Consider the following 27,677-nt stretch of genomic DNA (forward strand, 5'->3'; position numbering starts at 1 on the left):
CTACCCTCTCCCTCTCCCTCCCCCTCTCCCTCCTCTTCCTCCCCCTCCCCCCCACGCTCTCTCTCCCCTTTTCCCAAAACAGTTTCATGCTCTCTGTCCCTCGCCTTCACGTCCTCTCTCCCTCCCCCTCACGTTCTCACTCCCTCTCCCTCACGTTCTCACTCCCTCCCCCTCACGTTCTCACTCCCTCCCCCTCACGTTCTCACTCCCTCCCCCTCACGTTCTCACTCCCTCCCCCTCACGTTCTCACTCCCTCCCCCTCACGTTCTCACTCCCTCCCCCTCACGTTCTCTCTCCCTCCCCCTCACGTTCTCACTCCCTCCCCCTCACGTTCTCACTCCCTCCCCCTCACGTTCTCACTCCCTCCCCCTCACGTTCTCACTCCCTCCCCCTCACGTTCTCACTCCCTCCCCCTCATGTTCTCACTCCCTCTCCCTCACGTTCTCACTCCCTCCCCCTCACGCTTTCCTCTTCCACCTCCTCATGTTCTCTTTCTCCCCTTTCCCCCAAAACAGTTTCTCTCTCCCCTCTCTGTAAAGCAGCTCCTCATTCTCCCTCTCTCTGAGCAGCACCTGTCTCTTTCAAATCAGCTCGTAAGTCATTGCATCTGTGAGGCATCAGAGATTTGTCAAATGTTCCCTAATGGTTGGAAATAATTCAGCAGTTTTAATCTTTATGTGGTCACATTGATTGGGTGTAATATTTAAAGATGCTTGCATTTTTCTAATCAACAGGTTCTAAAAGTTACAAGGAGCATGGACACAGAATGCTACTGAATTGGCTATCCGGTGTGATCACATCAGGAGAAAACCCAATTAAAGGGCTGTATGAAGGCCTAGTGGGAATAGGCAGGAGAGACCTGGCTGGTAATTCAGAGCAATTGATCTCTTATCAAAAGAATAGGTTTGGGGTGGCTGTGTGTCCCAATGTGGCATTGTGTTAGGAGGCTGAAATCAATAGAATCATTGTTGATTGTTGACCGATTTTGTCAGTGCTGCGGGAATGTTGCATTAGGATTATGGGTGGCACAGTGGTTAGCACTGCTGCTTCACAACACTAGCGACCTGGGTTCAATTCTGGCCTTGAGTGACTGTGTGAAGTTTGCATGTTCTCCCTATGTCTGCATGGGTTTCCTCCGATGTGCCCTGGTTTCCTCAGTGATGTGCAGGTTAGGTAGATTGGCCATGCTAAATGCCCCTTAGTGTCCAAAGATGAGCAGGTTAGGTGGATTCGCTGTGCTAAATTCCCCTTAATGTCTAAAGATATGCAGGTTAGGTGGATTCGCCAAAAAGATTAGGTGGGGCTACGGGATTAGGGCAGGCCTAGGTGGGGTGCTCTTTCAGAGAGCCAGTGCAGACTGGATGGGCCAAATTACCTCCTTCTGCACTGTGAGAAGACTAGGGTGTGAATGGGAACAGAATTGTACAGTTTGGAGGGGACCCGAGAATATGAGATAGGGTTGTGTTAGTTTGACACCAGAGGGAAAGGCTGATGGGAGTGGCAGAAGGGAAAGATGTGCATGTTATAGAGGGGTTGCAAAGAGACTCAAAGAAAGGGGGTTGGGAAGGAGACACACTGTGTTGATGCAGTCAGGAAGGAATAGGAGATCAAAAGAAGGACCGTCATAATTCCTGTCTGGGGCAAGTAGGGAGTGAGAGTGAAGACAGTCCTGGGATTAGTGCACGTCATAGACAGTTATAGGGTGATACAGTAGTTAGCACTGCTGCTACACAGCAACAGGGACCCGGGTTCGATTCTGACCTTGGGTGACTGTGGAGTTTGCCGCTCTCCCGTGACTGCATGGGTTTCCTCCAGATGCTCTGGTTTCCTCCCACAGTCTGCAGGTAAGTTAGATTGGCCATGCTAAATTGCCTCTTAGTGTTCAAAGCTTCGCTGGGGTTACGGGGATAAGGTGGGGCCGTGAGCCAAGGTAGGGTGCTCTTTCAGAGGTTCGGAGCAGACTCGATGGGCCAAATGGCGTCCTGCATTGTAAGGATTCTATATACTTTATTCGTAAGATATCTGAAGAACGGACTTTCGGTGGCAGCCATGGAGTAAGTCGTCGCTTATTTGGTAGCTCCCACTCGTGGTGGACCTATGGGACCTTTGTTCCTGACTTATGGAGGATTTGATGGTCAAAACAGGTGAGGTAGAGGAGAAGGATTCTCCACCAGTGTATGGATTTGAGGACCTGAAGTGGTCTTAAAAGGAGAGATCGTTGGTCAAAGAATGAAGTGGAGTCTGCAACACGGAAAAATATGGCAGAGGCTCAGGGACTGGAATTGCCGGCCCAGTGCTCAACGGAGCAGCTGGTGGACTTTCCCCAGGAGAGCTTTGCTAAGCAAAGAAAAGAGTACCTGGATTCGATTAAGATGGGGATTGACCGGGTGGAGCAGAGATTGGAAGCCCAGAGTCAGGCGATCCAGAAGGTGGAAGAGGCGGTTGCTGAGCATGGGTACCAGCTAACCACGATGGAGGCAGAGATGGAGCTGATGAAGAAATACCAGAAAAGGCTGCAAGAGAAAGTGGAGGATCTGGAGAACAGGTCGCGCAGGCAGAACCTGAGGATCATTGGTCTCCCGGAGGGCAGCGAGGGATCGGACGCAGGGGCATATGTGGTGCATATGTTTGAGAAGCTGCTAGGGGACGGTGCATTTACCCGGCCCTTGGAGGTGGACAGGGCGCACGGGGCGCTTCTGAGGAAGCCGCTGAAGAATGAGCCACCGAGGGCGATGGTGGTATGAATACACCGGTTCTTCGACAAGGAGCAGATCTTGAGGTGGGCCAGGCAGACGAGGAGCTGCAAATGGGAAGATAACGAGCTGTGTATTTATCAGGACTTGGGTGCGGAACTGGCCAAAAGAAGGGTAAGTTTCAACAAGGTGAAATGGGCCCTCTTTAAGAAGGGGGTGAAGTTCGGCATGCTGTACCCAGCTTGTTTGTGAGTCACCTACGAGGGCCAAGAACTTTATTTTGGATCGCCGGATAAGGACAGGGGACTGGCAGGTCATGGAGGACATTGAACTTGGGGGGGCGAGTAATTGTGTATTTATTATGCTGCTAAATTTCTTTTCTCTTTGGGTTCTGTCTGTATTGTTTTTGCACTACGTTTTGGGCCGTTGCTCAGTTTTGTATGTGGGTTAACTTTGTTCTTAATGGCGGATTGAGAGTTTGGAGGCATTGGCGGAAGCATATGGGAGTGGAGGGAGCATCAGTGTAGGCTCCAATTTGTGGTAATCACCAGTTAGTTCTGGGGAGGTTAGATGAGGGGGGTTTCAGAGGTGGCAGAGAGCAGGTATTGAGAGGCTGGGAGATCTGTTTATTGATGGAGCTTTCCTTGTTTGGAGGATCTGGAGGAGGAACTTGAACTGTCGGGAGGAAATGGGTTTTGTTATCTGCAGGGGAGGGATTTTGTGCAACGGCAGGTTCCACCTTTCCGCTTCTACCACTACGGAATAGAGGACAAGGTAGTTTCTATAATGGGGGTGGGGGAGGGGAAGGTATCGGAAATCTATAAAGAACTTATGGGGTGGAAGGGAACCCAAATAGGGGAGTTAAAGCGTAAATGAGAGGATGTGTTTGGAAAGGAGTTAGAGGCGGGTCTGTGGGAGGTTTCTCTGAGCAGAGTCAACAAGTCCTCATCATGTGCCAGGCTCAGCCTGATACAATTCAAGGTGGTTCACCGGCACACCTGACGGTGGCCCGGATGAGCAGGCTTTTTGGGGTAGAGGACAGATGTGTGAGGTGTGCAGGAGGGCCCGCAAAGCATGTCCACATGTTCTGGGCATGTATGAAGCTTGGGGGAAGGTAGAGGGTAGCAGTAGAAGGGTATTTTTCTGAATGGAAGGTTGTGATTAGTGGTGTTCCACAGGGATCGGTGCTGCGGCCTCTGTTGTTTGTAGCATACATGAACGATTTGGAGGAAAATGTAGCTGGTCTGATTAGTAAGTTCGCGGATGACACCAAGGTTGGTGGAGTGGCAGATAGTGTTATGGTTTGTCAGAGGATACAGCAGGACTTGGGCAGAGAAATGACAAATGGAGTTTAATCTGAACAAATGTGAGGTAATGCATTTTGGTAAGTAACATAGAGGGGAAATATACAGTAAATGGCAAAAAACTGAGGAACATAGAAAGTCAGAGAGATCTGGGTGTAAAGGTCCATAGATCTTTGAAAATGGCAACACAAGTGGACAAGGTAATCAAGAAAGCATATTGAATGCTTGCCTTCCTTGGACAGGCCATCGAGTATAAAAACTGGCAAGTCATGCTACAGTTGTATAGAACCTTAGTAAGGTTGCACTTGGAATATTGCGTACAATTCTAGTCACCATACTACCAGAAGGATGTGGAGGCTTTGGGGAGGGTGCAGAGGAGGTTTACCAGGATGTTGCCTGGTCTGGAGGGTGTTAGCTATGCGGAGAGACTGAATAGACTCGGACCATTTTCATTAGAACGACGGAGGTTATGGGGTGACTTGATTATGGTCTACAAGATTATGAGGGCCATGGATAGAGTGGATGGGCAGGCACTCTTTCCCAGGGTGGAGGGGTCAGTCACTAGGAGGCAATGGTTTAAGGTTGGTGGGGCAACGTTTAGAGGAGATGTGCGAGGCAGGTTTTTTACACAGAAGTAGTGAATGCTTGAAATGCTTTGCCAGGGGAGTTGCGGAAACAGACACATTAACGGCGTTCAAAAGGCATCTCGACAAACACATGGATAGGATAGGTATAGAGGGATACGGCACAAGGAAATGCTGAGGGTTTTGGCCAAGGGTGGTATCGTGACCAGTACAGGCTTGGAGGGCTGAAGGGCCTGTTCATGTGCTCTATTCTTCTTTGTTCTATTACAACCATTTCAAAGTGGCCATTGTGCAAAATACAATAAAATTCCGGTTTTCTACATCCATCTTATTGCACTCTGAGCTGCTTCAATACAGTCAAAGGAACATTACGGATATCTCAAAATGGTCATTCCAAATGGTGCAAATGTATGTAAGTTGTCTACGTATTGGGCAACACGGTGACTCTGTGGTTAGCACTGCTGCCTCATGGCACCGAGGGCCCAGGTTCACTCCCAGCCCTGGGTCACTGTCCGTGTGGCGTTTGCACATTTTCCCCGTGTCTGCATGGGTTTCACCCCCACAACCAAAAGATGTGCAGGGTAGGTTGATTGGCCACGCTAAATTTCCCAATTGGGGAGAAAAAAGAATTGGGTACTCTAGAATTTTTTTTATTTTTTTTAAAGTTGTCTACATTGATCAAGTTGCACTGTGAGGTGCTTCCATACAATTGTGATGCATATAATATTCACTGGATACATTGTGAAACTTGACCCCAAGAGCATGGAGGAACTCAAAAGGGATTACAAAGGTAATCCCACAAACTCACGATACCACCCTTGGCATCACACAAACTTGCCACCCCCACATTGATTCTGTATACACCTCTTGCTGCCTCAGGAAGGCAGACAGCATTATCAGAGACCCCTCCCACCCAGGCATTTCCTTCTTCCAGACCCTTCCATCAGGCAGAAGTCTGAAGACTCGCACATCCAGACACAGGAACAGCTTCTTCCCCACAGCTACTAGACTCCTCAATGACACCCCCTTGGACTGATCTGTTCTCTGTAAGAACACCATTCACGACGCCCTATGCTGCTCTTGCTCATGTATTTGCTTTGTTTGGCCCCTTGTTCCGCACTGTAACCAATCACTGTTTGTCGATGTACCATTTGTCAATGTTCTCTGTTGATTATTCTTGTGTCTACTACATACATACTGTGTACGTTCCTCGGCTGCCGAAAAATACTTTTCATTGTACTTCGGTATATGTGACAATAAATCAAATCAAATCAAAGGTTGGAGAACCATGAAACCTCACTTTGAGTCCCTGACACACTGCTGGGAAGCAATAAAGGAGAACACCAAAAGGAGCAGAACCAAGGGCTGAAAGAGCCTCCCTTTGCTCATACGCGTAATGGTCCTCTGGTTTTCCATCCTCAAAGGTTTTCTGAAGATGTGAGAGAAAGACGGAGAGAAATGTCCCGTCTCCAAAAAGGTAGCAGAATCTGCTTCTGCTGGAGTTGATGGGGCTCGGTGTCAAGGAGGATCTCCAAGATCATCTTCCAGTTCAGAGTCTGCTCCTTGGAGCAGGAGGATGCGTGCTCGCAATTTTTCTTCCAATAGGTACACACAGCGAGTTCCGTGAACAGCAGCCTGAAGCAAGATGAAGGCTCAGTCCGACATTTTGAGAAGCAGCAAATCCCTTTATGCTGGATTGTATGACGTGAAGCCCACAGACAGGACAGCCTTCCAGTTCTTCAAGTCCTCTATCAAGGAGGCTTAGAGGATAATGAGCGGGAAGCTTGGACAAACCGCTAACTCTCGATGAGTTTACTCGGGTCCTTCAAGAAACTCCCAGAAGTTACGGCTTACCAGCTGAGCTGTATTCGGCTCTGTGGGACTGGATTGGCTCAAACTGGCTGGAAATGTAAGAGAGTATGCTTCTAGATATCAACATCCATAAGGAAAGGCATCATTACCCTCATCTACAAGTAGAAGAGGAAAGGAAGGAAATTTGAAATTGGTGACCCGTTTCACTGTTGAATGTGGACTATAAAATTCTGTCCAAGGTCAAGTCTCTCTAGAGTCAGTGATCCACCCTGACCAGATCTCTGTCACACCTGGCAAGATGATCTCTGATGGCCTCATACTACACCGGGGTACGATCACGTGTGTGGGACAGGAATGTGGATATCTGCCTCATCAGCCTGGATCAGGAGAAGGCCTTTGACAGAATATCGCACACCTAACTCAAAGTCAGGGTGTCAGAGTGAAGTCAGTCCTGGGGCTTTGCGGGCATTTCTACAAGGCCGTGCATGTCTCACACGTCATAGTCCCATCCAGTTTGGGACAATGGCTCTGTGCTCAGTTGGGAAAAGGCTCAGCTTGGCGTGCATGGTCTTGTCGTGCTTGGTTACTGGGCTACAGATGGGATGGTCAGAGTGAAGGGAGGCATCTTCAGTCTGTAATGGAGGAAGAGGTAAAACGTTTGGGGGGGGGGGCGGGGGAGGGGGGGGTACGGTATGTAAAACTTTCCTGGCATGGCGGCCGCCCCTATTCATGGCTGTGCACACAGCCTCAAGGTGGGAGGGGTGAGGTCCAGAGTGAAACATCGACAGCTATGGTTCAAATGGGAAGGTTCGAATACCCACAACAATGACTGTTGGATCCAGGATTATTGGGGAGGCTGGAGAATAACAAGCTGCATCTGTACCTGCACATTGTGGGGTTCCAGAAAGATTGGAAACACAATAACAGAGACGAGGGAGGGTCAAAGCTGGTCTCAAAGTAAAATCTGAGAAGCACCATCTTGCAAAGTTAAATTAATGGTGCAGACGGAAATCAAAACGAGAAAAGAATCTGGACAGAAGGGGCTGGATCGGTGTGAGAGGAGCCCAGGGCAGCATTCAGGGCCCATCTCAGGGGTACCCTCAACCTGCTTCCACTCAACACATTGAAATGTAGTCAGAGCTGAGAGAAGAGTGGAAGATCTCCTTGAGAAGATTCCATCAGAGTCACTGTCATTTCAAGAGACTGCACGAGTAATGGGCTCCCCATTCAGATAAGTTGCCTTTCCATTTTTACAACCAAAATGGATGACCTCACACTTATCCACATTAAACTCCCATCTGTCACATTTGGGCCCACTCACCTAACCTATATATATATATATATATACACACATTTGTTTTTTTTTTAATATTTTTATTCTCCTTTTTCACAATTTCTCTCCCGAATTTACACCCAACAACAATCAATAACCAACAACAAATATCTCAAACCCCATAAGAATAACAACGATCCCATCCTCCCACCATGCCCAGACATCAGCCCGCATGTTAACATAAACAAATGACAAAGAAAAAAAAAGGAATCAGGGATTACCCATAGCCATCTTCAACATACACAGCCCCCCTCCTCCCGCACCCCACCCACCCTTCCCCCTCCCCCCAACTAATGTTCGATGTTATCCAGTTCTTGAAAGTGCATAATAAATAGTGCCCATGACTTGTAGAACCCCTCCGAGCATCCTCTCAGTTCGAACTTAACCTTCTCAAGGATCACATATTCCAACAGATCCCCTCGCCACGCCAGGGCACAGGGTGGAGAGGCTGCTCTCCATCCCAGCAGGATCCGCCTTCGGGCGATCAACGAGGCGAAGGCTATGATATCTGCCTCCGCACCCGTTTCCAACCCTGGCTGATATCCGACACCCCGAATATGGCCTCCCGGGGACCCGGGTCCAGCTTCACATGCACCACCTTGGAAATTACCCTAAACACCTCCTTCCAGTACTCCCCAAGCTTTGGACAGGACCAAAACATATGAACGTGATTAGTGCCCCCCCCCCTGCAATGTTCACACACATCTTCTACCCCTTCAAAGAATCGGCTCATCCTTGCCCTCATGAGGTGTGCCCTGTACGCCACCTTCAGCTGTATCAGCCCCAACCTCGCACACGAGGTGGAGGCATTTACTCTCTGGAGCACCTCACACCAGACCCCTTCCTCTATAACCTCTCCCAATTCTTCCTCCCACTTCGCTTTGATCCCCTCCAGTGGTGCCTTATCCTTTTCCAACATAGCTCCGTATACCGCTGACACTGTCCCCTGCTCCAGTCCACTTGCCGCCAGTACCTCCTCCAACAACGTGGAGGCCGGTTCCTCCAGGAAACTCTGTATCTCCTTCCTGGCAAAGTCCCAAACCTGCATATACCTAAACACTTCTCCCTGCTCCAGCCCATACTTCGCTTCCAGCTCCCTCAATCCTGCAAATCGACCCTGAGGAAACAAATCTTTTAGAGTCTTAATCCCCTTCCCATTTCCGAAAGCTTCCGTCCCACCTCCCTGGCTCAAATCTGTGCTTCTCCCGGATTGGCATTTCCCTCGACCCTGCCCCCAACCTGAATACACACATTTGTAAGGTTCTTATTCCCTCATTGCAACTTACCGTCCCACCTCTTTTCGTGTCATCTGCAAATTTGGCTATAGAACCTTCTATCCCTGTATCCAAGTCGGTAATATAGATTGTAAATAGTTGGGGCCCAAGAACTGAATCCTGTGGCACCCACTAGTTACAACTTGCCATCCAGAAAAATATCCATTTATCCCGACTCTCTGTCTTCTGTCCATCAGCCAGTCTTCTATTTATAATGAAAATGAAATGAAAATCGCTTATTGTCACGAGTAGGCTTCAAATGAAGTTACTGTGAAAAGCCCCTAGTGGCCACATTCCGGCGACTCTTCGGGAAATACCACTATTACCACTAACCCCATGTGATGTAACCTTGTGTATTAACCTTCTGTGCGGCATCTTATCAAACGCCTTCGATACTGCATCTACAGGATCTTCATCTTGTTACATCTTCAAGGAACTCTAACAAATCAGTTAAACATGATTTGCCCTTCATAAAACCATGCTGACTCTGATGGATTGTGTTTTGACTTACCAAATGTTCCAATATTATTTCTTTAATAATGGATTCTAACAATTTCCCAACAATAGATGTTAATCTAATTGGTCTGTAATTTCCTACATTCTGCCTCTCTCCCTTTTTGAATGAGATCGTTACATTAGCAATTTTCCAATCACAAGAACCTTTCCTGTTCCCAGGAAATTTTGGAATATTATAACCAATGAATGCACTATCTCCGCTGCCACTTCCTTTAAGACCCCAGGATGTAGACCATCAGGCCCTGGGGACTTGTCTGCCCTCAATCCCAATATTTTATTGAGTACCGTTTCCCTATTGATGCTGATTGTTCCAAGTTCCACCCTTTCTACCACCTCTGAATTACCCGTTTCTATAGGGATGGTACTAGCTGAGGCAAAATATTGACTTAGCATCTGCGCCATTTCTGTGTTCCTCGTTATTAACTCTCCGGTTTCATCTTCCAAGGGGGCCAACATTTACTTTAGCGATTCTCTTCCCTTTTATGTATTTCCAGAAGCTTTTGTTATCCTTTTTGATATTTTGCACTACCTTTCTTTCATAATTTATCTTTGCTCTTTTTATTACTTTTTTATTTATTTTAAAAATAAATTTAGAGTACCCAATTCATTTTTTCTAATTAAGGGGCAATTTGGCGTGGCCAATCCACCTAGCCTGTATATCTTTGGGTTATGGGGGCGAAACGCGCACAAACACAGGGAGAATGTGCAAGCTCCACATGGACAGTGACCCAAAGGCAGGGTCGAAGCTGGGACCTCGGCGCCGTGAGTCAACAGAGCTAACCACTGCGCCACTGTGCTGCCCCTTGATTACTTTTTTTAGTGACCTTTGTTTATGTTTGAAAGACTCTCAATCTTCCAGTCTGCCACTGGCCTTTGCAACATGGAATATATTAGTTTATGTCTTTATATTGTCCTTAACCTCCTTGTTTAGCCATGGTAATTTTTACTCCTCTTACTGTCATTCTTCCTCTCTGGAATATATTTTAGTTGTGAGGAACTGAGTATCTCCCTAAACAACTGCCACTGCTCATCAGCTATCCTTCCTTTTAGCCTTTCTGCCCACTCTATTCGGGCCAAATCTGTTCTGTTTAATTTCAGAACACAAGTGTGGGACTCCACTTTCTCACCCCCAAACTGAATTTTGAATTCCCAGCACACTATGGTCACTGTTCCCTGGAGGACCCTTAATTATGAAGTCATCAATTAGTCCCTCATTAAACAATACCCAATCCAGAGTAGCCTGCTCCCTGGTTGGTTCCACAACATATTGCTCCAAGCAACAATTTCTAATACATTCAATGAACGCTCCCTCCAGGCTACCCTTGCCAATTTGATTAATCCAGTCTATGTGCATACTAAAATCACCCATGATTATTGCCGCACCTTTCTTACATGCCCCCCCCACCCCCCGTATTTCCTGGTTTATACTGTGCCCCACTGCGAAACAACTGTTTGGGAACCTACAGATTACTCCTACTTCTTCACTTTGCTATTTCTTATATCTACCCAGACTGATTCAACATCTTGATGTCCAATGCTTATATCATTCTCATTACAGCACTGATCCCTTTCTTCACCAGCAAAGCTCCACCTCCTCCTTTATCTTTCAGTCTATCTTTCCAAAGTACTGAGTACCCTTGGATATTCAATTCCCAGACCTTGTCTCCATATAATCATGTCTCCGTAATCACCACCAAATCTTACCCCTTTATCTCAATTTGTGGTATTAACTCATTCATTTTGTTTGAAATGCTTTGTTCATTTAGATACAAAGCTTTAAAATTTGTTCTGTTGTCAAATTTCCCTACTCTTATAGTTCCTTGGTGCAAAAGGACAGTGGCCTGTTCTGCCCCTCATCTTTATTTTCTGGTAACCATTTGTCACATCACTAGCCTGCACTCTTATCTCCTCCTTTAAGTTTGGTTTGCTAATTTTCCCTCAACTGAGCATCTCCCCCCACCCCCCACATTCAATTTAAAGCCCTATCTACAGCCCTAGTTATGTGATTTAGCAGGTCTCTGGTCCCAGCATGATTCAGATGACGACCGTCCGATCGGAACAGGTCCCTCCTTCCCCAGTTCTGATGCCAATGTCCCATGAATTAAAATTCATTTCTCACACATCAATATTTAGGCCACACATTTACCTTCCCCCCCATTTACCTTCCCCCCCCCCCCCCCCCCACCCATATCTTATTGACCCTGTGCCAATTAGCTAGAGGCAGTAATCCAGAAATTATTACCTTTCTGGTTCTGCTTTTTAATTTAGACCCTAGCTGCTCATATTCTCTGTCCTTGTCTTACTGTCCCACTCCAAGGCCCCCCCTCCCCCCGGCCGGGTGGGAGAATCACCGGGGTGCCGCGCGAGTCCCGCCACACCGCCCCCGCAACCGATTTCCCCCCCCCCCCCCCCCAAACCAGCGCGGCGAGAATCACGGCTGGCCGCTCGGAGAATCGCCGCTCGCCGTTTGCAAAAGGTGAGCGGCGATTCTCCGGCCCGGATGGGCCGAGCGGCCACCCCAACACGACAGGTTCCCGCCTGCGCCATCCACACCTGGTCGCTGCCGGCGGGAACTGCGCGGGGGGGGAAGAGGGGGGGCAACCTGTGGCGGGAGGGGGGGGGGCGACCTGTGGGGGGGGAGAGGGGGGGGGGCAACCTGTGGGGCGGGAGGGGGGTTCCTGCACCGGGGGGCCTCCAATGGGGTCTGGCCCGCGATCGGTGCCCACCGATTGGCAGGCCGGCCTCTCTAAGGGAGTACCTCTTTTCGTGTATGCGTGGGTGACGTCATTTACGCGGCTCCGGCCGCGTCATTTATCCGGCCCCAAGGCCCAGCGCGCGTAAATGACCCGATGCCGCTCCTAGCCCCCCGGGGGTGGGAGAATAGGGGGCTGGGAGCAGGCTCTGACGCCGAGTGAAACACTCTGGTTTTCACTCCGGCGTCGGCACTTCGACTCCCGTTGGGAGAAAGTTGTGGGTCAGGTGAACTCCATGATACACTTTGGGGTTCTCTAAACTCTGGCCCATAACAAATTGGGGGCTTGAGGGAGATTAAAGTCTATCTATTGGATTGACTTCACCCTGATCAGTGCTTTGCTCCAGAGACCCCATCCTACCTCTGTACCCTGCTCGTCCTCCCAATTTTGTCTGGCCCTGCCCAGTGGTGTTCGGGATCTGTCCAGTAAATGTCCATATATTTTCCTGCTGTGGCCAGGGCCCAGAGGGTTGTTCCTTTACAAGATGCCTCCTCCATTTGTACCCAATCTGTGTTGGGTTCTTGTACCCATCCCCTCACTTTTTCTGCCGTTGCTGCCCAGTGGTAGTATTGTAGGTTCAGTAGAGCTAGGCCCCCTCTGACTTTCCCGCTTTGCAGTGTCGGTTTGGGAATTCTCGGGTTCTTCCCCCCCCCCCCCCCCCCACACACACACACACACACACACACACACACACACACAAGCTCCATGATTAGACTGTCTACGTTTTGGGGAAAAAGCCTTGGGGATGAAGATCGGGATGGATCTAAACAGGAAGAGGAGCCTTGGCAGTACATTCATCTTGATCGTCTGCACTCTTCCCTCAAAGGAGAGTGGGAGTGAGCTCCACCGTTGAAGGTCTTTTCTTACTTCCTCCACTGGGCTGGTCAGGTTCCACTTGTGGATCTGTGTCCAGTCTGTGGCTATCTGGATCCCCAGGTAACGGAATCTAATCTGGGCCGTTTTGAACGGAAGCCCCTTCAGCTCTGTCCCTCCCCCTTTTGGGTTCACTGGGAATGTCTCGCTTTTGCCCAGGTTACGTTTGTAGCCCGAGAAGGTTCCAAAGTCTTTCAGTATTTACAGTATTGCCTTCAGTCCCTCCTGTGGTTTCAAGACATAGAGGAGCAGTCATATGCATAGAGCGAGACTCTGTGCTCTCTGTCTCCTCTCCGGATTCCCTTCCAGCTTTTTGCATCCTGCAGGGCTATCGGCAGGGGTTCGACCGCTAGCGCAAACAAGAGTGGGGACAGGGGGCAGCCCTGTTTTGTTCCTCTCTGTAGCTGGATGTATTCAGAGCTGGTGGTGTTAGTTCGGACACTTACTTTGGGAGCGTTGTACAGGAGCTGGCTGCCTTTTTAACAGTTCAGCTTCTGCTACCTTCAAAGATTCAAATAATTTATCCTGGGCCCCCCTCCTTTTCTTTGTCTATAGACTGTTCCTCAACAGCAAATCTGAAAACACAAAGTTAGTCTTCATTTCCATTGTCTTCAGTCCCGGCTATAATCTCTGCTCCTTAGTTATTGATGCCATCCCTGGTCATGGCAACTGGAACCATACTAGTTCACAACTTTTGGTGTCATTGTGACCCTGAGCTTCGACCCACATCACTAAGACTACCTAATTCCAACTCCGTATCATTGTTTGACTTCACTATGTCTCAGCTTATCTTAGAGCATAGAACAGTACAGCACAGAACAGGCCCTTCGGCCCTCGATGTTGTGCCGAGCAATGATCACCCTACTTAAACCCACGTAACCCGTATACCCGTAACCCAACAATCCCCCCATTAACCTTACACTACGGGCAATTTAGCATGGCCAATCCACCTAACCCGCACATCTTTGGACTGTGGGAGGAAACCGGAGCACCCGGAAGAAACCCACGCACACACCGGGAGGACGTGCAGACTCCACACAGACAGTGACCCAGCCGGGAATCGAACCTGGGACCCTGGAGCTGTGAAGCATTGATGCTAACCACCATGCTACCGTGAGGCCCCTCACGGTATATACTGGGATGTACATAACTGTCTACACCTAACTGTGATTTAAAGGTGACTTTTTGTCATAGAGTTTTACAGCATGAAAAGAGGCCCTTCGTGTCAGTGCTGGTCATCAAACACATATCTTTTAAAAATTAATTTAGAGTACCCATTTATTATCTGATGCTGAAACCCTCATCCATTCCTTTGCTATCTCTAGAATTGACTATTCCAACTCTTTTCCTGATGTTCTTTCACATTCTAACCCCTGTGAACGTCAGCTCTTTCAAAACTCTGCTGATAATGTTCTAACACACGCCAAGTCCCATTCGCCCACCACATCCTGTGCTCAGTGACCCTCGTTGGCTCCCAGCCAAACAAAGTCTTGATTTTAAAATCCTTGTTAATGTTTTCAAATCCTTCCTTCCCTAAATCTGTAATCGTCTCCAGCCCCGCAGCTCCCAGAGATATCTACGCTCATCTTATTCCAGTCTCCTAAGGATCCTGGATTTTAATCGTTTCACCATTGGTGGCTGTGCCTTCAGCTATCTGAGCACTAAGCCCTGGCTTTCCTTCTCTAACCCTCACTGACTGTCTGTTTCTCTTTCTTCCTGTAAGACACTGCTTGAGGCCCTCCTCTTTGACCAACCTTTTGGGCATCTGCTTGACTATCTGCTTATGTGGCTTGGTGTTAAATTTTTACTTTATAGCTATTCCTGTGACGCCCCTGGGGATTTCTTTATTACAGTGAAGGTACAATTTATTGCTGATATATCAGTTTGTAAAAAGCACTTACCACAGGACATAAATGGAAAATAAATCTCTTAATTATTTCTCATTTTGTTAATTATGTTTATTTTATCCATTTTCAGAAAGTATCCGAAAAAAAGCAAATGCTGACTGCAGTTCCGCCAGGAAGTGTGTGGTGATGTGATGTCTGAGGAACTCAACCCGAAAGATTTGGAGTCAACGCCGAATTTTGTTTCCATGGACAGGTGACAGAGGGTCAATGTAACCAAAGAGCTGAATCACTGAAAGGATCAGCATTGTGCAAAGTGTTGTACATGTGTGTGGGGTCACCTTGGTTTTACAGCTAAACTTCTTGATCTCAACATATCAATTGGATAAAGACCATCAAAGGCCAAAGTCACATCGCAAGTGATGATCACACCTTCACAACCAGGCAAGCCAGATAGCAATGATAGATTATTATGTTTCTATTGAACTGCTAAAAGTATTGAAATATTAGAAGTCAAAGTGATAAGGCCAACTGATGTGGGCCAATGTGGATTGGTCAGCTTTGTCAGAACATTTGATCACTGGTAACAAAAGCCCAACTTTATTGATGCTGAATCCATACATTTGCTACAGTGCAGAAGGAGGCCATTCGGCCCGTGAGTCTGCACCGACACTTCAAAAGAGCACCCTACATAGGACCACTCCCTTGCCCTATCCCTGTAACCCCGCGCATTGATCTTGGCCAATCCACTTAACCTGCACATCTTTGGACTGTGGGATGAAACTGGAGCGCCGGGAGGAAACCCATGCAGGCATGGGGAGAGGATGCAAACTCCACACAGAGTCACCCAAAGCCAGAATTGAACCCGGGTCTCTGGCGCTGTGAGGTAGCAGTGGTAATCACTGTGCCACCATACCTGGTGCATCTGCAATATATCATGAATTGTCAGATGAAATGAAATGAAAATCACTTATTGTCACAAGTAGGCTTCAAACAAAGTTACTGTGAAAAGCCCCTAGTTGTCACATTCCGGCGCTTGTTCGGGGAGGCTGGTACGGGAATTGAACCATGCTGCTGGCCTGCCTTGGTCTGCTTTCAAAGCCAGCGATTTAGCTGTGTGCTAAACCAGCCCCTGTTTAAACCAGATACCTGTTAATGAGCAGTTTCAGGATTGCACATACAGATAAATGGAGTTCCCTCACTCGACCAAGTGAAGGCAAGTGGGAGAAGACTAGATTAATCGATGTAGAATCCCTACAGTGCAGGAGGAGGCCATTCAACCCATTAAGTCTGCACCAAATCCTTTGAATAAGCAGGCTACCATACACACTCCCCATCCATCTCTCCCTATCCCCGTACTCTAACCTGCATATCCCTGGACATTAAGGGGCAGTTTAGCATAGCCACTCCATCTTTGGACTGGGAGGAAGCCAGAGCACCCAGAGGAAACCCACGCAAATGAATGTGCAAACCCCACAGTCACCCAAGGCCAGAATTGAACCAGGGTTCCTGGCGCTGTGAGGCAGCAGTGCTAACCACCATGTCACCACTGTTGCCGTGTACTTCAATAAGAGTTCCTTAATCAGAAACACTGACACTATTTTTGATATTTTTCCTTTAAAATTAATCTACTCTTGAATCTAGTGAATGACGTTGCTGCTCATCACTGCATTGTCCATAAAAATAAAGTGCCGTGGTTTACAGCAAAGACTGTCTTTTGAAGTTGTCACTAAAGTTCTCAACATCACAAGCAGACTCTTTTTGGTTGTGTATTGAAGCTGAAAGCCACTACCCCAGCTGGCTCTGTCAAAGATTTCTTTATCAAACTGTGAATCAAATCTGCCTCCTTTGGTATATGACCCATGATAGATGCTAAGTTCAGTGTCCTGCTGTGTACATTGAATTAACATTTAACGTCATAAATGAGACTGCCTATGGATGTGCTAGTGAACTAATCACAACTCTTTCAGACTGATGAACTATGAAAGAGATAAAAATTTCATCACCAGCACATTTTTCTAAAACTACACATTGATAACTTGTGTTTTTCTGTGAGATATCCTCACCTGGACCAAATTTAAAATCATGGCGACCTCCTAATATAAATTAACAACAAATCCGACTGGGCGTATGCTCTGTCATCCACCAGGATTTACATTGGCGCAAATCTAGATAAAGATTCCGAAAGATATACCTCTTGAGCTGCTCCCTCATGTTATGGAAAAGGACGATCCATGTTTGATCAGTGCAAGTTGTTGGATTCGACAGACTTTCAAAGGGGCTAGCGTGGTACAGCCATGGATAGGGAAGGGCTGCTCTCCACAATGAGGAGTTGTGGGTCTGAGCAGGGGCAGAATCACAACGCAATATTTCCAGTCCCTTCACCTTCAGGATGCTGATTCTCATTTCACAAAAGAGCAGTGGTCCTAGAAATAATCTTAAAAGTGGTGATTTCTGGCTTCTTGGTACTAACAACATAGATAACAAGAAAGGATGAGGTACTATAAACAGAGTATACGGAGTTAGGATGTAAATTAAAAAGTAGAATTTCAGGATTACTATCAGTGCCAGGATATACCAGATGAAAGATGGTTGGAGAAATGGTATCGGTGGGAGGGATTCAGGTTCCAGGGACATTGGGACTGGTTCTGGGGAAGGTGGATCCTGTACAAGGCAGACAGGTTGCATCTGGGCAGGACCGGGACCAATTTCCTTGGGAGGGTGTTTGCTAGTGCAGTCGGGGAGAGTTTAAACTAGAATGTCAGGGGGGTGGGAACCTGAGCAGGAAAACAGGAGAGAGAAAAAAGGGTAGAAATAAACACATCAACATAAAAAGCTACAGTGGAAGGCAGAAAAAACAAGGACGAAACCTTGCAAGGTGCTCCGGTTTCTTCCCACACGTCTCGAAAGGTGAATTTGACATTCTGAATTCTCCCTCTCTGTACCCGAACAGGCGCCAAAGTGTGGCGACTAGGGGATTCTCACAGTAACTTCATTGCAGTGTAATGTAAGCCTACTTGTGACACTAATAAAGATTATTAGATTATAATGGCCGATGAATAACAGTGGCAATAGTTAAAAACAGTCATGATATAATTGCTACAGGGACATGGCTGCAGGGTTACCAAGAATGGAAACTGAACATTCAGGGGTATTCACTATTTAGGAAGGACAGACATAAAGAGAAAGGAGGTGGGGTAGCATTGTTCGTAAAGGAGGAAATCAATGCAGTAGTGAGGAAAATTATGATGTGGAATCTGTGGATGGAGGTAAGAAGCACCAAGGGGTAGAAAATGTTGGGAGTTGTCTATAGGCCACCAAACAATAGTGGTGATGGAAAGGAAGGTATTAAACAAGTAATCAGATGTGTGCAATGAAGCTACAACTGTAATTAATCATGGATGACTTCAATTTACATATAGATTCAACAAACCAAACTAGCAATGGTATAATGGAGAAGGGGTTCCTGGAGTGTGTATGAGATGGCATTCAAAAGGCATTCGATATAGTGCCACACAACAGCCTGCCATGGACAGGAGGGGATCAATTTAAACTGCCCACATTTCTCCACTCTCTACCTATCCAGAAACAGGTGGTTTTTTAAATCCTAATTCCCCCCTTTATAGAAGCTGGGGTATTTTTCCCAACCCTTAAATTTGGAAATGCTCCAATCCTCTATTACTAACTTGCACAGCAAACTTGAGGTAAAATGAAAATAAAAGGGTTGGTTTATTTTTACACACACGAGAGTGTTTCGCAATATCCGCCCCTTTTACACGCACAATAAATGGGGGAGAAGGAAAAAGGAAGAGGGATCGAGGCATGACCACAATAAAATACAAGCTGGCGTTTTACGTGGGTCCAGAATCAGGTCAACTGAAATGCTCCTTCCGAGGGGAGGTTGACTGAATGTAGAGTGCTCCGTTTATCCAGAGCGAGACTTCCACGATGGGAGAACGTACATGGAGTGAGTTAGTCCAAGGTTGCAGCAGTTGTCAGGTTTGATGAGGGTTACAGATCTTTCTGTTGCCACCAGCTTGATGGTCGACAGCACAGGTTGTTGTCTGGAGTTCTGTTCACGTTGGAGGTCAAACAGGAACTGCTGATCCACAGGGATTTTTTACAAAGCAATCAGGCGGTCTTGCGTTACCCAACCTGTTATTACGTGGCGGAAAATATTATGCCTTAAAAGTCGAATCTAAACTCGATGGCGCAAAGAAATGGTTACCACTCACAGGAGCCAATAATGACATGGCACTCAGCCTGTATTCGATATAGTGCCACACCAGCTGCCTCCCTATCAAAGAGGAGATCACTACTGGGTTTGAGGTACATTTCATTGGAGAGAGTGGGAGCAGTGCTGCTACTGGAGCCCAGAGGCTCAACCTTTTACACAAACTTGCCTCCATATGGTGTCCGATTCTCTGTATCCCCAACACTTTCTCCACGTTGGCCGCCCAATAATACGTGAGGAAATTGGGTTGTGCCAGATCGTCCAATTGTTGGCTCCTCTGGGAGGTACATCCAGCGAATACCTGCCGCCCTACCCGCCCATATATAGGAATTCACTAACTTGTTCACCCTAGCAAAGAATGATTTAGTGAAAAAAATAGGAAGGAATTTGAACTAGTGCAGAGTCGGTGGGCCGAATAGCCTCTTTCTACACTAGGAATTCTATGGTTTCTATCTCCCTGGGACCAATCTGTTTAGGTATTTTTAGATGTGATTTTTTTTTTAAAGAAGGTGTTAACCTCTTTTCCCTTGGCACCACCGTCTCCTCCTTGTAGGATTTTGTCTTTTGGCTGGGTCTGGTGTGGGGATTATTTCAGGTATTTATGGCCAGATTCTATCAGCGAGTCGGCTCTGTTGAATGAGATGAAGATGAAATGGGAGGGTGAATTGGGTCCTATTCTGTATGACAAGGTGTGGAGCGAGGTTCTGCACAGGGCCAATTCCACGTCCTCTTATGCTCGGCTTAGTTTGATCCAGTTCAAAGTGGTGCACAGGGCTCATCTGACCAAGGCGAGGATGAGTGTTTTTTTTTCTGGGTTGGAGGATAGGTGTGAGCGGTGTTTTGGGGGGTCGGCTAACCATACTCATAGGTTCTTGTCCCAAATTAATAAACTTCTGGGTGTCTTTAATTCTATGTCAGAGATACTTAGTGTCAGTCTGGAGCCATGTCCACTGGTGTCCATTTTTGCGGGGCTGGGGGGGGGGGCGAACGACTCGCCGGTGCTGCCAACGGGGTAAAGGCGGGTGTCCTCGTCTTTGCATTGTTCATAGCCCAGAGGTGAGTTCTGCTCGGGTGGAGGTCTCCTACTCCGTCCAGTGCCTTGGTCTGGTTGGGTGACTTCATGGCATTCCTACATTTGGAGAAGCGAAAGTACAGCATTATGGGATCAGTAGCAAGGTTCTACCTAAATTGGCAACCATTCATTTCCTTTTTCAAAAGTTAGTCAGTCCATTGATAAGGGGCCTTTTGTTTTAATGTTGGGGGAGTTTGTAATATTCCACACGGAGCCTACAGAGTGGGAATGTTTGTCTTCCCTGTGTTCCTTGCAGAGCACGAGCTCGGGGTGGGATATCTCAATTAACCCATGCATAAAAGGTCGGCCAGTAATGCACCAACCAAGGAAGAACCCGGTAGGGATTTATCGGGTAGTGTAAATAAAACTTTTTTTCTTATTTTACTCGGTGCGGACTCCCTGTGTCCTTATTAAAGTACAGTTTAGTTGTGGTCTTGGTTGTTGATTGTGTTCTTTTTGCATTGTAACTAGTGGCAACTGTTTTATATTATTCTGTTTATAAGGAAAACGTTTTTAATAAAAATATTTTTAAAAGAGAATCTAATACTGGAGTGATCTAACGGAAATGTTTCCAAGTGTGGGAGGGAGTGGGAATTGCCGGGTATTTCCCAATGGCTGACCCAGCGAGGCCGTCACCAGTATCTAATGTTAATTAGGGCACCAAATGATGCCACACAGGCTTCACCTCAGAACTGGGTGTCCCACCAGCTGATTCGCCTGGACCATGCTTGACAGCTGTCCACTAACGAGGGAGAGCAGCTCTTAAACCGATCCCGCAAAGCATACCCCAGACAGCACGCAGCCGTGTCACCGCGCAGACCAGTCCTATATTTCAGTGATGCCAACCTGGCCCAACTGTCGGACATGGTATCCAGTCTGGATTCCACCTTGTTTCCCCAAGAGGGTCGGAGGGTCAGCCACAGGGCTGCCAGTGCTGCCTGGGAGGCGGTGGCAGCAGCCGTCGGGGGTGGGGGGGGGTGGAAGAGTGTAACCAGGAGGACCGCCACTCAGTGCCGTTAGAAGCTCAACGACCTTCATTGGGTAGTAGGGCGCAATAGCGTGCCTGTGTCGCAGTACGGCCTTGAACCCATCTGTGCTGTAGAGGTTACGGGGATAGGGTGGAGGTGTGGGCTTAGGTAGGGTGCTCTTTTCAAGGGCCGGTGCGGACTCGGTGGGCCGAATGGCCTCCTTCTGCACTGTAAATTCTATGATTCAATGAGGTGATTATCCCCCAGCCCCCATCCAGATGACCCGCCACGCGAGTGGTGTTCATGCCAAATATAATGATCCTTCTCACCCACTGACCACATGTCCATTGTCCTGCAGTATCTCCATCCAGTGGTGCCACCCTCTTCCACGCACCCCCGCCCCCAGCCTCCCAAGAGAACACTCGGAGGAGAGCTCCGATGATGCCACCATCGAGGCGTCACAGCTGTCATCCCCACCTTCCACCAGCGCAGAGACACACACCTTAGTGGGCAAAAGTAATGGACAGGGTTCTGGGACACAATCTGGAAAGCACCACAGTTACTGATACACATCAATGACGGCCATGGCTGAGGGCCTCGACAGCATGCCCCGGTCGCTGGGGGAAGTGTACCTGACGCAGGAGACCTTGCCGTGGTACTGCGGAGCATGTCCCAATCTAGGGTCGGCATTGCTAAGGTGCTCCAGAGCATGTGCCAGTCACTGAGGAACGTTTCTGAGATGCAGATGGACATTGGCATTGCACTTGCAGAGCGTGGCCCAGTCACAGAGGGGCATTGCTGAAGGGCATGGACATCATGGTGTAGTCAATGGGGAGCTACCAGGGCTGGCAGAGCCAGATGGTGCATGGGCCCCAGGAGCACAATCCAGCTGGCCCTTCATCCCAAGGCGATCCCAGAGCCTTACCGGCACCGATCGGGAGGAGGGAGCACTGGAGGCCAACCCAGAGTCACCCTACAGGGCAGCGATGTGGTCACCAGCTCTCCCAAGTGATCCCTTCCTGACAACGGTGCGTCTGGGAGTCAGCAGGCGGAACAGGTTGGCACAGCAAAGCATGTGCCACCGCCCACGTTGGTCAGGACTCTGCGGCACCAGGCATGCTCACCTGATCCACCAAAAGCCGCAGGATGCGGTAAGCAGCAGGCTGCCTGCACCTCTAATGTTCATCCTGGAGACACACCTAGAAACAGCGACAAAACACGGAAGACTAAGAAGATTTATGATGACTGAAAGGGCACTGGGGAGGTGGCGGGGCGGGGAGGCGTAGCACCATCGGTAGCAATGGACAGTTAGGGTCATGATTATACACCATTAAAACAAATTACACCCGAGACATGTGAAGCCTCTGTCACGTTATTCCGCACTGCAGGCGGCCTACACCCACCCTGGTCCCAGCCCAACACGCACATCCTGTGAGAAGAAGGTGAGGACGAGGGCCTCTCTGGTCCTCCGTGCATGCCAGACCGTCACCACCACTGCCTGTCCTCACAAGTTGAATGTTATGGGAGTGGAACCTCTTCCTGTTTTTAAAAATATTTTTATTAGGGTATTTGCAATTTTTATAGTAATAACAATAACAGCCACATAAACATGGTACAATAAACATTTCCACCCCATCACAATCTTCATACACCCCAACCATAAAACAACAATCTGCCTCTGCCTCCCCCCCCCCCCCCCCCCCCCCCCCCCCCCCGGAATTCTGCTTCTGCTGACATTTTAATTTTCCCCGAGAAAGTCGACGAACACCTGCCACCTCCGGGTGAACTCTAACATTGACCCTTTTGAGGCGAACTTTATTTTCTCGAGACTGAGAAACCCAGCCATGTCACTAACCCAGGTCTCTACACTCGGGGACTTCAAGTCCCTCCACATTAACAAGATTTGATAGTATAACAGCTGCAGAAAGGCAGTTCGAGGGAGATCTGCCTACTGAGGTAATATGGGTTGAAGTCAGAAATAGGAAAGGAGCAGTCACCTTGTTGGGAGTTTTCTATAGGCCCCCCAATAGCAGCAGAGATGTGGAGGAACAGATTGGGAAACAGATTTTGGAAAGGTGCAGAAGTCACAGGGTAGTAGTCATGGGTGACTTCAACTTCCCAAACATTGAGTGGAAACTCTTTAGATCAAATAGTTTGGATGGGGTAGTATTTGTGCAGTGTGTCCAGGAAGCTTTTCTAACACAGTATGTAGATTGTCCAACCAGAGGGGAGGCCATATTGGATTTAGTACTTGGTAATGAACCAGGGCAGGTGATAGATTTGTTAGTGGGGGAGCATTTTGGAGGTAGTGACCACAATTCTGTGACTTTCACTTTAGTTATGGAGAGGGATAGATGCGTGCAACAGGGCAAGGTTTATAATTGGGGGAAGGGTAAATACAATGCTGTCAGACAAGAATTAAAGTGCAGAAGTTGGAAACATAGGCTGTTAGGGAAGGACACAAGTGAAATGTGGAACTTGTTCAAGGAACAGGTACTGCGTGTCTTTGATATGTACGTCCCTATCAGGCATGGAAGAGATGGTCGAGTGAGGGAACCATGATTGACAAGAGAGGTTGAATGTCTTGTTAAGAGGAAGAAGGAGACTTATATAAGGCTGAAGAAACAAGGTTCAGACAGGGCGCTGGAGGGATACAAGATAGCCAGGAGGGAACTGAAGAAAGGGATTAGGAGAGCTAAGAGAGGGCATGAAAAATCTTTGGCAGGTAGGATCAAGGAAAACCCCAAGGCCTTTTACACATATGTGAGAAATATGAGAATGACTAGAGCGAGGGTAGGTCCGATCAAGGACAGTAGCGGGAGATTGTGTATTGAGTCTGAAGAGATAGGAGAGGTCTTGAACAAGTATTTTTCTGCAGTATTTACAAACGAGAGGGGCCATATTGTTGGAGAGGACAGTGTGAAACAGACTGATAAGCGCGAGGAGATACTTGTCAGGAAGGAAGATGTGTTACGCGTTTTGAAAAACTTGAGGATAGACAAGTCCCCCGGGCCTGACGGGATATATCCAAGGATTCTATGGGAAGAAAGAAATGAAATTGCAGAGCCGTTGGCAATGATCTTTTCGTCCTCGCTGTCAACAGGGGTGGTACCAGAGGATTGGAGAGTGGCGAATGTCGTGCCCCTGTTCAAAAAAGGGAATAGGGATAACCCTGGGAATTACAGGCCAATTAGTCTTACTTCGGTGGTAGGCAAAGTAATGGAAAGGGTACTGAGGGATAGGATTTCTGAGCATCTGGAAAGACACTGCTTGATTAGGGATAGTCAGCACGGATTTGTGAGGGGTAGGTATTGCCTTACAAGTCTTATTGACTTCTTTGAAGAGGTGACCAAGCATGTGGATGAAGGTAAAGCAGTGGATGTAGTGTACATGGATTTTAGTAAGGCATTTGATAAGGTTCCCCATTGTAGGCTTGTACAGAAAGTAAGGAGGCATGGGATAGTGGGAAATTTGGCCAGTTGGATAACAAACTGGTGTGCTAGCGTTCATTAGCAGAGGGATTGAATTTAAGAGCCGTGAGGTGATGATGCAGCTGTACAAAACCTTGGTCAGGCCACATTTGGAGTACTGTGTGCAGTTCTGGTCACCTCATTTTAGGAAGGATGTGGAAGCTTTGGAAAAGGTGCAAAGGAGATTTACCAGGATGTTGCCTGTAATGGAGAGTAGGTCATACGAGGAAAGGTTGAGGGTGCTAGGCCTTTTCTCATTAGAACGGAGAAGGATGAGGGGCGACTTGATAGAGGTTTATAAGATGATCAGGGGAATAGATAGAGTAGACAGTCAGAGACTTTTTCCCCGGGTGGAACACACCATTACAAGGGGACATAAATTTAAGATAAATGGTGGAAGATATAGAGGGGATGTCAGAGGTAGGTTCTTTACCCAGAGAGTAGTGGGGGCATGGAATGCACTGCCTGTGAAAGTAGTTGAGTCTGAAACGTTAGGGGCCTTCAAGCGGCTATTGGATAGGTACATGGATTAGGGTAGAATAATGGAGTGTAGATTAACTTCTTCTTAAGGGCAGCACGGTAGCATTGTGGATAGCACAATCGCTTCACAGCTCCAGGGTCCCAAGTTCGATTTCGACTTGGGTCACTGTCTGTGTGATGTCTGCACATCCTCCCAGTGTGTGCGTGGGTTTCCTCCGGGTACTCCGGTTTCCTCCCACAATCCAAAGATGTGCAGGTTGGGTGGATTGGCCATGAAAAATTGCCCTTAGTGTCCAAAATTCTATGATTAACCTAGGACAAATGTTCGGCACAACATCGTGGGCCGAAGGGCCTCTTCTGTGCTGTATTTCTCTATCTATCTATCTGTCTCCGGGCTACCAGGGAGACAAAGGCCAAAACGTCAGCCTCTTTCGCCCCCTGGACTCCCGGCTCTTCCGACACTCCAAAGATCGCCACCTCTGGGCTCGGCACCACCCGTGTTTTTAGTACCGTGAACATTGCCTTAGCAAAACCCTGCCAAAACACTCAAAGCTTTGGGCATGCCCAAAACATGTGGACATGATTTGCTGGGCTCCCTGCGCACCTCGCACACCTATTCTCAACCCCGAAGAACTTACTCATCCTAGCCGCTGTCATGTGTACCCGCTGGATTACCTTGAACTGGCACATGATGAGGAGGTAATAACCCTGCTTAGGGCATCCGCCCAAAGACCCTCCTCTATCTCTCCTCCTAGCTCGTCCTCCTACTTGCCCTTAAGCTCCTCCACCGGAGTTTCCTCCACCTCCAAAAGCTCCTGGTAAATATCTGAAAACTTGCCCTCTCCCACCCAGGTACCGGAGACTACTCTATCCTGTATCCCCCGTGGCAGCAGCGGAAAGGCCAGAACCTGTTTTCTCAGGAAGTCTTGCACCTGCAAATACCTAAACTGCTTTTCCCCATGTTCAATTTATACCCTGAAAAATTGCCAAATTCCCCCAGGATTCGCATTACTTCCCCGTCCCCTCCACCGGGTCCGAAATATACAAGAGCAGGGCATCTACATAGAGCGAGACCCAGTGCTTCACCACCCTGCTGGCAATTTGAATTTATCCTTCAAAGCTTTCAAGCTGGGGAAGCTCCCGTCTATAAATAGATCCCCCACCCTTCTAATTCCTGCCCTTTACCATCTCCGGAACCACCATCTCGCCTACCCGGTACAAACCAATGATTATTATAAATCGGGGTCCAAAGCGATGCTCCCTCCACTCTCTTATATCTCCTCCTTTGCCCCCAGATTCTCAGAGCCGCCACCACCACCAGACTTGTGGAGTATCGGGCCGGCGAGAACGGAAGAGGTGCAGTTATCAGTGCTCCCAAACTGGTGTCTTTACATGACGCCGCCTCCATCTGCTCCCACACCGACCCCTCCCCTACTATCCACTTCCTAATCATGGCTATATTAGCCGCCCAATAGTAATTGCAGACGTTCGGCAGCACCAACCCACCCTCCCCCCGACTGCGCTCCAGCAACACTTTCTTCACTCGCGGGGTTTTACTCGCCCACACAAAGCCCAAAATAACCTTATTCACCCAGTTGAATAAGGCCTTTGGGATGAAGATGGGGAGGCACTGAAAGACAAACAGAAATCTGGGGAGGACTGTCATTTCCACGGTCTGTACCCTACCCGCCAGTGATAGCAGGGGCACGTCCCATCTCTTAAAGTCCCCTTCAATTTGTTCTACCAGCCGGGCTAGGTTTAACTTGTGCAGTGCCTCCCATTCCCGGGCCACCTGGATTCCTAGATACCGAAAGCTCTTCCTTACCATTCTAAGCGGCAGCTCTCCCAGTCTCTTCTGTCATCTTGCCTGGATCGTGAACATTTCGCTTTTCCCCATGTTCAATTTATACCCCGAAAAATTGCCAAATTCCCCCAGGATTCGCATTACTTCCCCCGTCCCCTCAACCAGGTCTCCGAAATATACGAGAGTAGGTCATCTACCTAGAGCGAGACCTGGTGCTCCACCACCCCCCCCTGAACACCCCTTTCAGGTTCCGAGAGGCTCTGGCGCCATGGCCAATGGCTCTATCGCCAGAGCAAACAGTAACGGGGAGAGGGGGCACCCTCAGTTTGGTTTAAAATACCCCAACCTCTCCTGAGGGATTTTGGTAGTTTTTCAGGGTACAAATTGAACATGGGAAAGAGCGAGTTGTTTGTGATCCAGGCCAAGGGGCAGGAGGAGAGACTGAAAGAGCTGCCGCTCAGGATGGTAGAGAAAAGTTTTTGTTACCTGGGTATACAGGTGGCCAGGAAATGGAATGCCCTGCACAGGCTCAACCTGACCCGGTTGGTGGAGCAAATGGAAGGGGACTTTAAAAGGTGGGACATGCTCCCGCTGTCACTGGCAGGGAGGGTGCAGACCCAGATTTTTGTTTGTCTTTCAGTGCCTCCCCATCTTCATCCCTAA

At 48.2% G+C, this 27,677-nt stretch overlaps 1 protein-coding gene across 5 annotated transcripts in view; it reads left to right on the plus strand.

Annotated features, from left to right (window-relative positions):
• The window catches only part of ankdd1a (ankyrin repeat and death domain containing 1A), a 139,236-nt gene extending 123,508 nt beyond the window's left edge, over window positions 1-15,728 (plus strand). For 4 of the 5 annotated variants that reach the window (XM_038813610.1, XM_038813612.1, XM_038813614.1 and 1 more), the window contains 2 exons: window positions 735-866; window positions 15,120-15,728. In XM_038813610.1, the coding sequence (XP_038669538.1) occupies window positions 735-866; window positions 15,120-15,181 (194 nt within the window). In that variant the 3' untranslated portion in view covers window positions 15,182-15,728. The remainder of the gene's footprint in view (window positions 1-734; window positions 867-15,119) is intronic. The other variant, XM_038813613.1, reaches the window with a different exon arrangement.
• The last annotated feature ends 11,949 nt before the right edge of the window (window positions 15,729-27,677 follow it).

The sequence above is a fragment of the Scyliorhinus canicula genome, chromosome 12, assembly GCF_902713615.1.
Source record: "Scyliorhinus canicula chromosome 12, sScyCan1.1, whole genome shotgun sequence".
Taxonomy (NCBI): domain Eukaryota; kingdom Metazoa; phylum Chordata; class Chondrichthyes; order Carcharhiniformes; family Scyliorhinidae; genus Scyliorhinus; species Scyliorhinus canicula.